The sequence below is a fragment of the Macaca fascicularis genome, chromosome 1 (genome assembly GCF_037993035.2).
Source record: "Macaca fascicularis isolate 582-1 chromosome 1, T2T-MFA8v1.1".
In the NCBI taxonomy this organism is placed as follows: domain Eukaryota; kingdom Metazoa; phylum Chordata; class Mammalia; order Primates; family Cercopithecidae; genus Macaca; species Macaca fascicularis.
In genome coordinates this window covers 34,611,233-34,625,202 of record NC_088375.1, presented here as the reverse complement: position 1 = coordinate 34,625,202, position 13,970 = coordinate 34,611,233, and the positions used below count along the sequence as shown (strand labels likewise).

Here is a 13,970-nt window from a genome sequence, read left to right as displayed (position 1 = left end):
TATTTTGTCATTTTCAATTCTTTTTTCCATTCATTTTATAAGGCAAGAGCCATACCGAGGACCTTACTGAAATCGTTTAGAATCAGAAAATTATAGCACATACTAATCTCTTTGTTAATGAAAGACCTGGAGTATAAGAGAGAGGATTTAGAATGAACAGATCGCTCACTGGGTCTAGTTTACAGTTTTCTTACAATCACCCTGTGACCAGTCTTCTGGCTTTTCCAAAACTCCGGCATCCACATTGCTTCCAATGCATCACTGCAGGAGAGTGGACCTCAAGGACTTGCAAAGCTCAAATCAGAATTCCAGTCGTGAAACTTCAGGCTTCAAAATGACTTATTCTCATTACAATGTATGAAATGATCTGTAAATATATATTTTAACATTATGAAGTTTAAATATTATTACATACCTTACTTGATGTCAGATTCTGTTAAATGCCTGCTGTTATCTCAATTTACAAAGGTCAGTCGGGTGGCAGTGGAGAATAGGAATAGATATAAGTAAAAAATCCTTTTACCAGTACATTTGCAACTCAGATAACCCTGCCTTTTTCAAAAAGCTTTGGGCTTTTTTTTTTTTTTTTACCCTTTCAAATGAGACTTTAATGAGTATCATGTGGATAAACTCTTTGCAGAGGTTTGAAAAGATCCAGAGAAACACTGTGGTAGGAACAAGCAAATCATTTTGGATGAAATCACAAGTCATTTGAATGCCTCCTCATCTGTCTGGTTGTGTCAGAACCTTTTGGCTGCATTTTTCCCCTACAGGAATGTTTTCATCTCCATGGCTAGGTAAATAGAATGTTCGTGTAGTTGCTCGATTGCTATTCATGCCAGCACAGAGTAGCGTAGAGTGACCTACTTCCAGCAGTATCCATAGAAAGCTTCACGGCTTTCCATCAAGACTGATTTAAAAAGCCACCCTCTGCTTCCCACAGCTCCCACCCCCAACTGCCCCCAGAGACAACAAACTATGGACTCTCCAGGGTGCTTATTTCCTTTCTCTCATCACTCCTGCTTCTTGTGTTGGTTCATTTTAGTCCATCCTAGCCTTTTGGCAAAGAGAAGCAGGTGGATGGGCAGCTTCAATATTCAGAGTTTTAGGGTCTAGCTCTGTGAAGGATGGAGTCACTGAGAGAGAGATCAGGCTACCCTTATGCACATAAACACAACTGATCAAAGGTTAATAATTCATTGAAAAGTGTTTGGAAGCATCTATAGGTATATGTGGGTGATTTTTCTTCTTACTGGGGACTCTTGATTGGAGTTTCAATAGGTCACTCTCATGAGTTTCAATACAGCCACTCCTTACCTTATAAGTTGATAGGCTGGATTGAGCTGAAACAGCTGAAACATTCTAGCACTTTGGGAGGCTGATGTGGGTGGATTTCTTGAGCCAGGAGATTGAGACCAGCCTGGGCAACATGGTGAAACCTCGTCTCTAGAAAAAATACAAACATTAGCAGGGCATGGTGGCGTGCACCTGTTGTCCCAGCTGCTTGGGAAGCTGAGGTAGAAAAATCATCTGAGCCCCATAGGTAGAGGCTGAAGTGAGCTGAGATCATGCCACTGCACTCCAGCCTGGGCAGTGGAGTGAGATCCTGTCTCAAAAAAAAAAAAAAAAAAAAAAAGAAAGAAAGAAAAGAAAAGAAAAGAAAAGAAAAATCCAACTCCAAGAAAAAAATCATCTGATTCAAAAAATTTCTGCAAAGACCTTTATCCAGGTGCCATACAGAAAAAAACAAAAAACAAAAAACAAAACAGCCTGCATCTGATTTGGAGTCTAACTAGAGCCAAGTGCCATGTCTGGTTTTGTGTCATTGAATAACATGGTTAGAGCTGGACAGTTCCTGGAGAAATCTAGTCCCATGATTTGAAGATGAGAAAGTGAGTTCCAGGGAGCTTACAACAGTCCCATTCTCCAGGCTTCCTGTCCAGTGCTTTCTCTACCCTGCCATCGTTTCTCATCACTGAATCACTCATGCTTTGAGGCTCTGTTGTTTTTGCCCTTAAGGGCAATGTCACCAAGCAGGGAAATAGAAATTCAATTATCCTTCTCCCAGTCACAAGTGGATATTTCTATTCCAAATCCCAGCAAGTCAAGAAGATTCTGGTTCCTTGAAAAATGAACCTCCTGTGCTTCTGTTGGATGAAAGCTTTTTGAAATTTTAAGCTATTTTGCTCTAAAGCTTTTGTTCCACATAGTTCTGTGGCCATTGCTCAAGCCTGTTTGGAGAAAGAGAAATGAGAATGAGATGAGAGGAAGCAGCTCTATGGCAATGAGTTGAATACAGGAACCACAATGAGAACTGCATTCCCAATTGTTCTCTGAACATCTTTGCGAAAGAGTTTCCTGGCTATGCTGTCTTCCATATTGTTGTTCACTTAGCCAGGCCAATATAGGCACAAACTTCAGGCAAACCACCAACGTTTCTGACATCTGTGCTGGCTCAGGCCCAGCAGGGTGCCCTGTTTTCTGTGGCTCTCACTCTGGGATGCGGGATTTTAGCACTTCAGAACTCCATACCAGATGGTCCCTATGGCGAGAGGCAGGGAGGCTCAACCAGCTCAGTCCATGGGCCATTGTTTCCCGGGTTAGTCTCATTTCCTCACTTTCCCTGACTCCTCCTCTCTGCATCTTTCTCCTCTGTCTGTTTTTCATCTGTCCCGCATCTTCCTTCACAGATGGCCAGGACATTACTGTGCTCCTGTCATTATGTTTATGAAACACGTCGGGGTCTTTAGAGGATCCCTTTCCACAGACGTTAAGATTTGGGTCACGCTTGATACTAAGGTGAAGATTTGCAGGATAATTAGTGATCCCCTACTGCTATTAACCCCTGACTTAAGCAGGTTATTTTCTTACAAAGATGTTGAAAGTTAATACTGCTGTTAATAGTTTCAGTGAGAAGACCATTATGAAACCATGTGGGAAACTAGACCTACCATCAGTATCTTTCAAACTCTGAAATTAGAAGGAAAAAGAGGAAAGTAAAAAAGAACAGAAGAGGGGATATTTCTATCATAGGCCTATCTTTGGTTACCTTAATGATAGTAAGTATCTGATAGACAAGACCCATTTGTTATTCTTGGTGTTTGACAGTAGGCTTATCACTACTAAAGTTCGGAGCTCAATCTTTATCACATAGGGAAGCTCATAATGGCTGCTGAGATAGCAGAGGGTGGAGGTGTAGCTAGATTCTATTTTTAGAGATGCCTCTTTTCCTTTCCATTGTATTTCTTTCATAGAGATTTTAAGGCTCTTCATAATACCACACTTAATAAAATTGAAAACAACCAGCAAAAGTAATAACCCAGAGACAGCCTTCAACCCCCAACAGCAAGTTCCCCTCATAGGAGTACATCTTATTTGTCCTCCAACTGATCCAGTTCTTCCCTAACTCTGCTCTGTGAAACCCCCCTCAGAAACCATACTAGACTTGGTTTGGATAACGGTTCTTAGACTAACAGCAACTTTGAAACTCCTAATTTAAGCGAAGTCTTTTAATAGTCAGTCATAGCCATCAGGGAGTGTCAACCTCAACCTTGACAGACTGCAGGGTTAGTTCATCAGGTGCCCTCAACATGAGGCTAAAAATTGACTAGTTAATGCTTCCTCCTGGCTTGACCTCAGCAATCACAGCAGCCTCATTAGTACTCAGCTGGATTCAGCTTGCACTCAGCCTTGCTAAGAGTGAGAAAGAGCCCCAGAATGCCAGGACTGCTCTAAGCCACATTAAGCCTTCCAGTGAATTACAGTTATTTGACAATTTTCCAGGTTAAAATTCATATTTGAATTCAAATTGTGAAATTCTTTGAAAGAGGGCATCGTGGATCTGGTCCTCAGTGAGGTTGTATTTTGGGGGAATTCCTGATCCTGACATGATGTGTTTTCTTAGCAGCTCAGTTCAGGGACTGCCAGTGTGAAGGAATGCCCAAAGAAGGAACAGGGCACTTGGATGGTATGGGGAAGTTGTAATCCCTGGAAGAGGAATTTTTGAAGCAAAGTTTCCAGTGTCCTAATCTAACCTCACAAAAAGTGCTGCAAGCTCACAATCCACAAGCTAACATTAGAACAATGACTAAGGCTAATCTAAAAGTGATTTCATCTCACTCTCCTTCCCACTGCCTTTCCCTATCCCTGATTATTCTCTACTGCGACTTTCCCTGCCCAAGATCTCATTATTCCAATTCTGTATTGCATGCAGAAGCTCTAAATTATCTTTCTTAGAAACCACGCATCTGTACCAGCATGAATGAAAGTCTTTCTCATCAGCCTGAGGTCCAGTGGGAACATGGCCTAGCTCTTGAAGGCTCTGATCAAATCCTCCCAAGCCTGTCCACCCTGTGTGCAGAGGGAAAGGAGAAGTGGAGTTTGGGTTAGACTTAGGGAAGGTTTGATGTGGTTTGAGATAATAAACTTTTCTTTATAGGTGGTCATATGAGGCACACCGTTGTGGACTTAGAATCATAGAATGTCAAAGTTACAACAAAATCTTCAAGTTCATTGACACAGATCCTCCTTGTTCAGACAAGAAAACTCAAATCAAGGCAACTCATTCAAGGTTACTCGTACCATACCTAGGCCTCCTGCACCTCAACTCACTATTTTAGTCACCGCAGAATATAGGATTAGAGTTATAGTAAGACCTTATTGAATCTGGTTTCCTGCCATTCTCTTTCGGGGTCTTCGTAATCATTCTAAATTGTGGCCTAGTTCATTCCTCTGCGTAATAAAACCATAGGTGACTTTCCATTACTTCTGAACTCCTTAAATGGGCATTCACAATGTTCGCAGTTGTCACCAATCTGCATTTTTCACTGCTGTCCTGGGCTATTCTTGTCCACCTCATCCCCCCTGCAGCTTAACCAGACCTCCTGTGGTTCTGCAAACATGTGTTATCCTTCTGTTCCTTTGTACACACTGTTCTCTTCATCTGGAATTGCCTCTCCAATGTTTTCTCCCATTTGGTTCCTTCCCATCCATTTATGCCCTGCCAAGCTCCACTGTGCATTCAGCACTGCTATTACTGCTTAGAGTACTTCTTCATGGTCATGTCTTAAGTTTCCTATTAGATTGAAATCTCTTTTAGAGTGGGGACCTTGTAACACAATTTGCTGAATGTGGCAAATATAGTGTGCTCCAAAAATATGTATTGTATACAAGAGTAACTAGCACCATGGTTTCCATAGATTCTGGGAAGTTCCAGACATTTAGGGGGTGCTGAGGGATGTGAGGTTTGTGGAGGAAAATGGACACACCAGAAGTCAGGATACCTTCCCTTTCTGGATGTCTCAACCCCACAGTGTGATGAGGGCATTGGTGCTCCTGCCACCTGTGGTGACTTGAGATGACTGTGTAGGATCTCATTGAGACTTGACTGTACAGTGTGAAAAAGGTTCTATCTGAGCCTCCTCAGCAACCTCAGCTAGCCTTGGGCGGGCATAACTATCACCTCCCAAATTTGCTTTTGCGAGCCTCATGGCAGGCTTGCATTGGTAAAGCAATTTCTGAGCATTTCCTCTTCCTGAGATATTCTGCTGGCATCTAGACCAGTACGATTACACTGACGTTCCAAGCTCTGATCTCAGTCCTATCGGTGAGGAAACTCACAAGACACTTACTATGCCCTGTGTGGTTTTTCATTGGTTGACCCAGGCAAGATGTAGCATACATAAGTAAGTTCCTGGTTTAGCACTGTAGCGCTTCTGTGTCAGATCTGCCAGGAAAAAGAAAAGCCAAGGAGGAAGCTATCATTAGGTAATTATCTTGAAAATGAAAAATGACGGGCACCCTTGGTAGGCATGGTGCCCTCTTCCTTCCATCCTTTGCCCTCTATGGTGAGTCTAGTCCAGGCAGAATCATGAACTCACTGTAAAGATGGGCATGAATAACCCACAGAGAGGTTCTGAGGGTTGGTCTGGAAGCTGAGGCCAGAGGCTGTGCTCTCAGCCCACCTCCCATGGAGGTACTTTGTCAAACCTTCACTATACCTGTTCTTCCATTAGTGCTACCATGCCTAGGACGCTGGAGCAGAAGACCTTCTTCCTCATGAAAAACTTGGACTGCTAATAGGTATGGAACTTCCTGAGTAGATGAAATGTTCTGGGATTAGACTGTGGCTGCACAACGTTGTGAATATATTAAAAACCACTGAATTATACATTTGAAATGGGTGAATTTTATGGTATGTGAATTATATCTCAATTTTCAAAGAAATCATGGGATATGAAGACCTAGTACAAAAACTTAAAAGATTGCAACACAGAAACTCCTAAAAGACTACATGGATTTATCTACTCAGATGTGCTCTCTGTCTGTGCATGCTCTGAGATTATGTTGTCTGGTGCATGTGTTGGGAGTGGAGGGGACTAATTGTTCATCCACCTCAGCCTTTGTTCTGTGTCAGACTGGGGTGACCTTGGTCTAGGAACCTTGTCTTGCTTCCACCATGGAAACAGAGGTAATAAGCCTGACCTACTTGATGAGGATCTCCTGGGAAATAAAAATCTGGTTTGCCAAGTGCTTTAGAGGTATGAGGTGCTAGATCCTTTGGAATAGCTACAGGAAGGGCTGAGTGGCACTCAGATGTGTATTAGATAAATCCTACACTGGGGTGGAACAGGTGCAGACAGGAGGCTGGAGGTGCCCTGCTGTGGGTGATTTAATTGTCATTAGGTGCTCTGGTAGGAGCTATGACAGCTTGTGATTTTTATGTCTGGGGTTAGGAGACAGAGTTTGGTTTCCGCTGCAATAACAGGACAGGCACTCACAGAGGAGGGTGTGTGTCTCGGGAGGAGCCTTTGGGGCTTTGATGTGAAGGCATGAGAAGTAGTTGGAAGGATAAGCGCCCGTGTGGGAAATGGAGTTTGCGATTGTCAGGCCTCCTCTGAAGAGCCGTGGGTCACTGCTGCTCCAAGCATGCACCCCCACAGACATGCCCACAGGTTTCTTCCCACATGGAAATCTGGAAGCCTCCTTAGTAGAAAGAGGGACTCTTTTCCTGGAGAAGTCTGTGTCACAGCCTCGCTTAATAAATGGGGCCATACTTATAGAAAGCCAGGACTGGGGTTCAGGGGATCATCTGTCCTCACACCCTCTGCCCACTACAGCTTCCTGGATGCTTTGTCTGAGTTCATGGACAGCTTAGCAACCCAGTAGGATGACTGAGTCCTCTAGGTAGTTAGGGAGGGGCCAAGGATGGAAGGGAGCTCTGATCCCTTTCTCTTTTAGCCCTGCCTCACACTCTTAATTGTACCTTCTCCCTCGTCTGTGGGATGGTAGGACAAGACAGGGAATCATATCAGTGTCTTTTGAGACAGGCTAATGACCTGTGGCTCATATAAAACCTTCTCATTGCCCTACCCTTAGTGGACCAGCTGATATTCTTCCTTTTCCTTATCCTTATTCTCCTATCAATGCCTGAACATACTTCCCCTACTTCTCTACCTATTGAAAGGAAGTCCACTTGCCCATCAAACCCATTACCAGTATCATCATCCTCAGAGGCTACTTTCCTCCCCTCTTCTACCCTCTACCCAGATGAGATTACTCTTTTCTTCTTCTGTGTTCCCACAAAACTTTGCCACTGGTGTCACACTTGTCACATTCATTCATGGTGGGCTGCTTTGTAGAATTTGTTGGGGATCTCGTTTAGATTAGTATCTGAGTGCCTGGGACAGTGCCTGTGCATAATACATGGCCAATTCATGCCTGTTGAATAAACAAACCAATCGCTAAATAAATAACATCAGTTGTGCCCTCCCACAAATACTGAAATATATTTATAAACTCCGTAAATACTTAAAATTGTTTTCCTTTTTATGGTTGTGGTACTTGATGAGAGAACACATTCTAAGTGTGTCTTATTAAATCTCTTTTATGTCTGTGAAATTATTATTTGTTTTTGGCCAAAGGTAATAAATTTTTGAAGCGTTGCCTTTAAAATAAAAAAGTGTCCAGGCCATATGGCTCACATCTCTAATCTCAACATTTTGGGAGGCCAAGGTGGGAGGACTGCTTAAGACCAGGAGTTCAAGACCAGCCTGGGCAACGTATGGAGATCCTGTCTCTACAAAAAATAAAAAATTAACTAGCTGGGCATGGTGAGGTGTGTCTGCAGTCCCAGCTACTTGGGAGGCTGAGGTGGGAGCCTAGAAGGTTGCTTGAGCCTAGAAGGTTGAGGCCACAATAAGCCGTGATTGCACCACTGCTCTCTAGCCTAGATGACAGAGCGAGACCCTTGCTCAAAAATAAAAAGCCAAAAAAAAAAGAAAAAATTTGTAAAGCAATGGCTTATAGAACATGTGTTCAGCAGAATACTAGTTCCCTAGAAATTTGGGAAAGACGAGGTTAATCGGGTTTTTCTGCTGTGTTATGTCTCAGAGCTTTGATACAATATTGCTTGAGAATGCCAAAGAGAAGAACATACACACGGTGTATTTTGCAGTACTACCTTAGCACCAACTACAGTGCTAGGGGCATAGTCAGTTTTAGTATTTTGCTATTACATCATTGATGCTTGTCTCGTGCCTCAGTCTCCATCCCTGACAACCAAGTGAGTGTATCTGTGATAAAGGCCCGATTCTTCACCGTTTTCTTCATGTATACCAACTCTGCTCTGCAAAACTGAAGAAAAAAAATTAAAGGGAATTAAAACATTACTTTACCTGTCACAGCAAGTTAGCAAACATCTCCAGTGGACTATGCAGCAAATGATTGTGGTTTTAGAAATAACCTGCCAGCCCCAGTTGCTCTGCAGTAACCTCCCAGGACTATTCCATAAATGCCAGTTGTCTGCATAGTAATTACCAACTCTCTCCTTGGCAAATTTACTGGTATGTCTAGGAATAATTGCTGGGGAACTCATACTTTCAAACTTACAAGAGGCAAACAACCTTGCATTTACCTTGGGGGGTTATCAGGTATTCAAACTGAGCTGTGTAAAAGATCATAGAAATAAGGGAAAGAACTTGATTTTTCACCTTAATAGTTTTCTCAATGGGTGAGAGCCTGGCTTACTAGATTTATGGTGGAAAGACCTACGGGAGATAATTGTCTTCTTCTCAGGGTCTCTTCTCTTCCTTGTGGTTTGGAGTAGCAGCAAAATCTGACCTAACTATACACTGTTGGAAACTTCTGTTGGCTTCAGACGAAACTGACTAATTGGTACAAGTGGTGAGGAAGAAGATGAAAAACTTGGTCTCATCCAAATTCTCACCTGTGCCTTTGGTGTTCATCTTCTAGAGATCTCAGGGAACACAGAGGATATCCCTTTGGTGCGCTGGAGGCAGCAGTGGCTGGAGAATGGCACTTTGCTTTTTCACATTCATCACCAAGATGGTGCCCCAAGCCTTCCTGGACAAGACCCCACTGAAGAACCCCAACATGAGTCGGCAGAAGAGGAGCTGAGGATCCTCCACATCTCAGTCATGGTAAGAGCAGCACAGCCTCAGCCTGTCAGGCCATAGCTTATGTTACCTTGACATTAAGGGTCTTGGTGTCATAGATACCACTGTATCAGACCCAACTCTGTAATGATCATTGATCATGTTAATAAGCAAATTTCCCATTTGTGGGAAATGCATCCACTTGTGATGTAAGTGATAATTGCAACTATTTCTAACAGTACCATTCCCCAACTGTTTTCTCTAGGAACATGCTCATATATGAAGAAACTTTAACAAACCAGAGATAATAATAGATCGGGGCAGCCAGGCACAGTGACTCACACTTGTAATCCCAGCACTTTGGGAAACCAAGGTGGACGGATCACTTGAGGCCAGGAGTTCAAGAGCAGCCTAGCCAACATGGTGAAACCCCATCTCTACTAAAAGTACGAAAATTAGCTGGGCACACCTGTAGTTCCAGCTACTTGGGAGGCTGAGACCTGAGAACTGCTTGAACCCAGGAGGCTGAGGTTGCAGTGAGCCAAGATTGCACCTCTGCACTTCTGCCTGGGTGACAGAGTGAGCCTCTGTCTCAAACAACAACAACAACAAAATTAGATGAGGGTAATGGATTGTCATAGATGGGAATTATCCAATTAGTATATTGGAGAATCTTAGAGTAGTTGCTCCAAAAATGTTTATTAAATGACTGACTCTTCAAGCTGCTTGCCGCTACCAAGTTCTGTTTTCTCTTCTCCCAGCCAGGAGGAAGCCAGTAAACTGGCTTTCTCTCCTCTTACAATAGATGGCATGTCAATAGACACTTGCATCTCTCTCTAGCTCAACTCAGATCCTTTACTATTAACATTCCTTCTCCTACTTAGAAATTTGAAGCCTCAAAAAAAGTTGGAATGTTCTTTCTAACATTCTAGGAACTTGTATTCTAGAATCTCACTGGAAAGTAAGTGCTATGATTGCAGGCCAGGGTTTTTGTTTAGTATCGTTTTGTTTACTGATGTGTCCCCAGCACCTAGAACAATGCATTCACACAGTTGATACTTCATTAATATTTGTGGAATAAATGAATGAATTTCCCAGTGAAGAGATGAATAAAACCTGTTACACTGGGTATTTTATGTGCTGATACTGTGTTGGTAAATAAACACATTGTCTACTCTTAGGATAGCCTAATAGCAGGTTGAGACCTGACTGATTATTTATGAACCATGTATATGGGAGGATGTAGATTATTTCACTGTTAGGAAACTCAACACAGAACCAACCTGAGTCTTAGTTCAAACCTTATTTCATCTGTTGCTCTAGTACCATCACTACATGCTATTTAGTTTTATATATAAGACTGAGGGAAACTGAGTGCATTTTAGATATAAAAGAATGCCCATTATCCAAAGATGGAAAATCTCTCTATAAAATCTCCGATAAATCTCAAAATATAAGCCTTCTATTTCTTCCTCAACCAGCGTCCCCATAAGTAACTGGCTTGACAGGTTATCTGCATGTACACGAGGCACTTTGTTTAAACTATATGGTGGAGAAAACAGTTCTTGAATTGCAAATGTTGAGCCTTAATATCCAGATAAGGTCAGATGTCAGGCAGGTAAATGAGGTTGCTATTACTCACATTTACAAATTAATCAAGGTTTATAGCATGGGAGTACAGTACTTGCATATCCTTATTAAAGAACAGTGTTTTTCCTCCCTGAGAAGGTTGTCTTCTTTTTTGTAGCTTGTAATGTCCAGAGAGTGGCAGGATTCAGGCAGGTCAGCTGAATTGACCCTGGCATTGACTGGAGTGATTAATTTAGAGGCCAGATGGTCTTCAAATTTATAATATGGTCTGACTAAAAAGAAGGGCACAATGGTGGATTTCTCGCCAGCCATCCACATCCTGCCATCAGTGTGGGAAGCAATGGTGGTCATGGGTGGTTTTGTTTTGTTTTGGTTTGAGACCATTTCAAAGAACCAGTCTTTGTCACACTGATGAAATGTTTAAGGTAAAGAAAGGTGTATAGCGATTTCCAAAAATAAATATTGCGATTATATTTTAAGGAAGGACCCTAAATAGAAGAAGTTGAGACAAACAATATGTCAGAAGGGGAGTCTGGGGAGGGCTGGGGGCATATTGCGAGAATCTGCGGAAAGACAAACGGCCTGAAACTTGTACTTGTTGTCGCATTGTATCTTCAGTGTAGGAGGCACCCTACCATCTATCCCTGGAATTAGGTGCTCAGTCAGTTCTCTAGAGAAGTGTGTGTGTGTGTGTGTGTGTATGTTTGTGGGTTGGGTATACTGCTGGGTGGATTGGTGCACCAAAATCTTACAAATCTCCACTAAAGAACTTACTCATGTAACCAAACACCATCTGTTCCCCCAAAACCTATGGAAATAAAAAATTTAAAAAATATGTATGCTGATCAAAAATGCCAAAGACTTTAGGAAATAGGTTGTGCCCTTAAAATAAAACAACCTCTATGAAAAATCCTACATTGTAGTGTTTTTTTCAAATAAGATCCCCTGAGCAAGAATTAGTGCACAGTGGACACTGAAATGGAGAAAGAACAAGAGTCAACTTTAAACTTATCTCTGAGACCTCTCCTTCATATGCTACTTGTCACCCATGGCAGACCACCAATGATAGTTTATTTTTCAAATAAAATGGAAGAGAAGATTCCTTCAGCTTAATTTTAATTTATTCTCTTTTGTTTTTAACCAGGCTAAAGAGACAGAGGACAAAAGGGCATAGGCAAACGTAAGGGTAGGAAAGACTTGTGTTGTCTTTGGGTTGGCCTCTTGTATGTGGACAGGCCAACATCTCCATAAAAAAATCATGAAGGCCTTTCACTTCCACAGAACAGGAATCTCAGGATGAACTGGAGATATAAATATTTCCTCCCTACCCCCTCCTTTCCCTATCAAAGATGGTTTGGTTAGTGGAGCCTACTGCAGCCCACCTAGACATCTCATTGTCCTCCATTACCATTCCATACACACACCCCACACACTGCCTTTCTCATCCTTAGGATTCTATTCTAGAAACAGTTTCAAAGTCTGAAGTTGTGTATCTGCCTTCAGCTTAGAAATCAAGCCTGAGGGTATCCTGTTTGAAGATGTTGTTCTTGGAGTCTCTGATGGCTTCCTCTTAAGAGACTCAAGTGTTGGTAGACTGTATTTGGCACACTTTATACCATACCCTTTGGAGGAAAGGTAGGCAGCTAATAGAGGCATCTGGATGACAGCATTATAAATGCCAGAAGATAGCAAAAGTCTTTGATTTGTAACAATATTGAGTGGTGAAATACACTTAAATGAAATCTTATTACCCAAACCCCTTTAGTTATGAAATAACAATAGCAAAACTATTTTTCATTAACTCTAATGCTCAATATGGATACAGTTTTCAAATTGCATCAAAATAGCATAATTGGGAAAAGAGAAAAGATAAAGTGATTATTGAAACATGAACACATCCAACCTTTTCCCTTCTGTTAAGAAAATGTATAATTAAAAGCTTAACTAATAATCCTAAATATTCCCAATATGTGCAAGAGGGAATTAATGGTTTTATGAAAATCTTAAAGTTTACATTTCTCTTATTTTGTGTGTATACTTTTTTATCCATATTTCCTCAATGCAGAGACCACTGTTTATTTCTATATTTTGCATATATTATGTTTTGTTTTAAACACAAAATATAAAAAACGAGAGAATGAGAAGTAAAAGAAACCTTTTTTTGGACCCTTATGGCATTCTAAGAATGAGAATTTGCAAGTTCTCTTTTATACCATGCCCAGTATAAATCAACCATCAGCAAAATTGTGGGCTTGCAGAAAACCAATACCCCAGCTGGGAGCTGGGCAATTTAAAACTTTGAAAAACCTTTTGCTTTTCTTATTTTTCAATCACATCCTAAAATTTTTGAATTATTTTTTTCCAAAGAGGTACCATTTATTCCTTGCGTAGAATAATTGGATTTCCCTTCTGAAATCTTACATTATTGCTTTGAGGGTCAAATGATGTATTTTAACCTCCTTGCATGATTCAAACTTGGCTGAAGAGATTTATTTCAAATTTTGCAAGATAATTGACATCAGAACTATGAAAGTACACAAGGATACTCTTTTGCAAACTCTTCAACAAATGAAAGCAGATTCAGCAAATGAAAACTGAGTGTGAGTTTAAACCAGAAGTCAAGCAATTGGTCAGTTATAAGGCAAATGGTTTACTCCATAGAAGACCAGGCTTCAATATGACTTCATGTCAGATATTCAGACTCTGTGTGGATTTAAATTTTCATATTGTACTTGTGCTAATGTACCATACTATGTACATTTTTCTTCTTAAAGTATGCAAACGAGTTTAATGGTGCACAGTAGAATTTAAATGTATTGTCTATATATTTCATCTTTTTAATTAAAGATGGCAGTGTTAATAGATTTCCTATATGCATATGAGTTGGTTAAGTACATTTTTCACAGCAAGTAGCCTTTCTAAAATTCTTTGGAGATATATATGTGTGTGTGTGTGTGTGTGTATATATATATATATATATATATA

At 41.2% G+C, this 13,970-nt stretch overlaps 1 protein-coding gene across 6 annotated transcripts in view; it reads left to right on the top strand.

Moving 5' to 3' along the window:
- The window catches only part of ASTN1 (astrotactin 1), a 377,384-nt gene that overhangs the window by 94,480 nt on the left and 268,934 nt on the right, over window positions 1–13,970 (top strand). For all 6 annotated transcript variants that reach the window (XM_074021135.1, XM_065529753.2, XM_005540073.4 and 3 more), the window contains exon 2: window positions 9,253–9,440. In XM_074021135.1, the coding sequence (XP_073877236.1) occupies window positions 9,253–9,440 (188 nt within the window). The remainder of the gene's footprint in view (window positions 1–9,252; window positions 9,441–13,970) is intronic.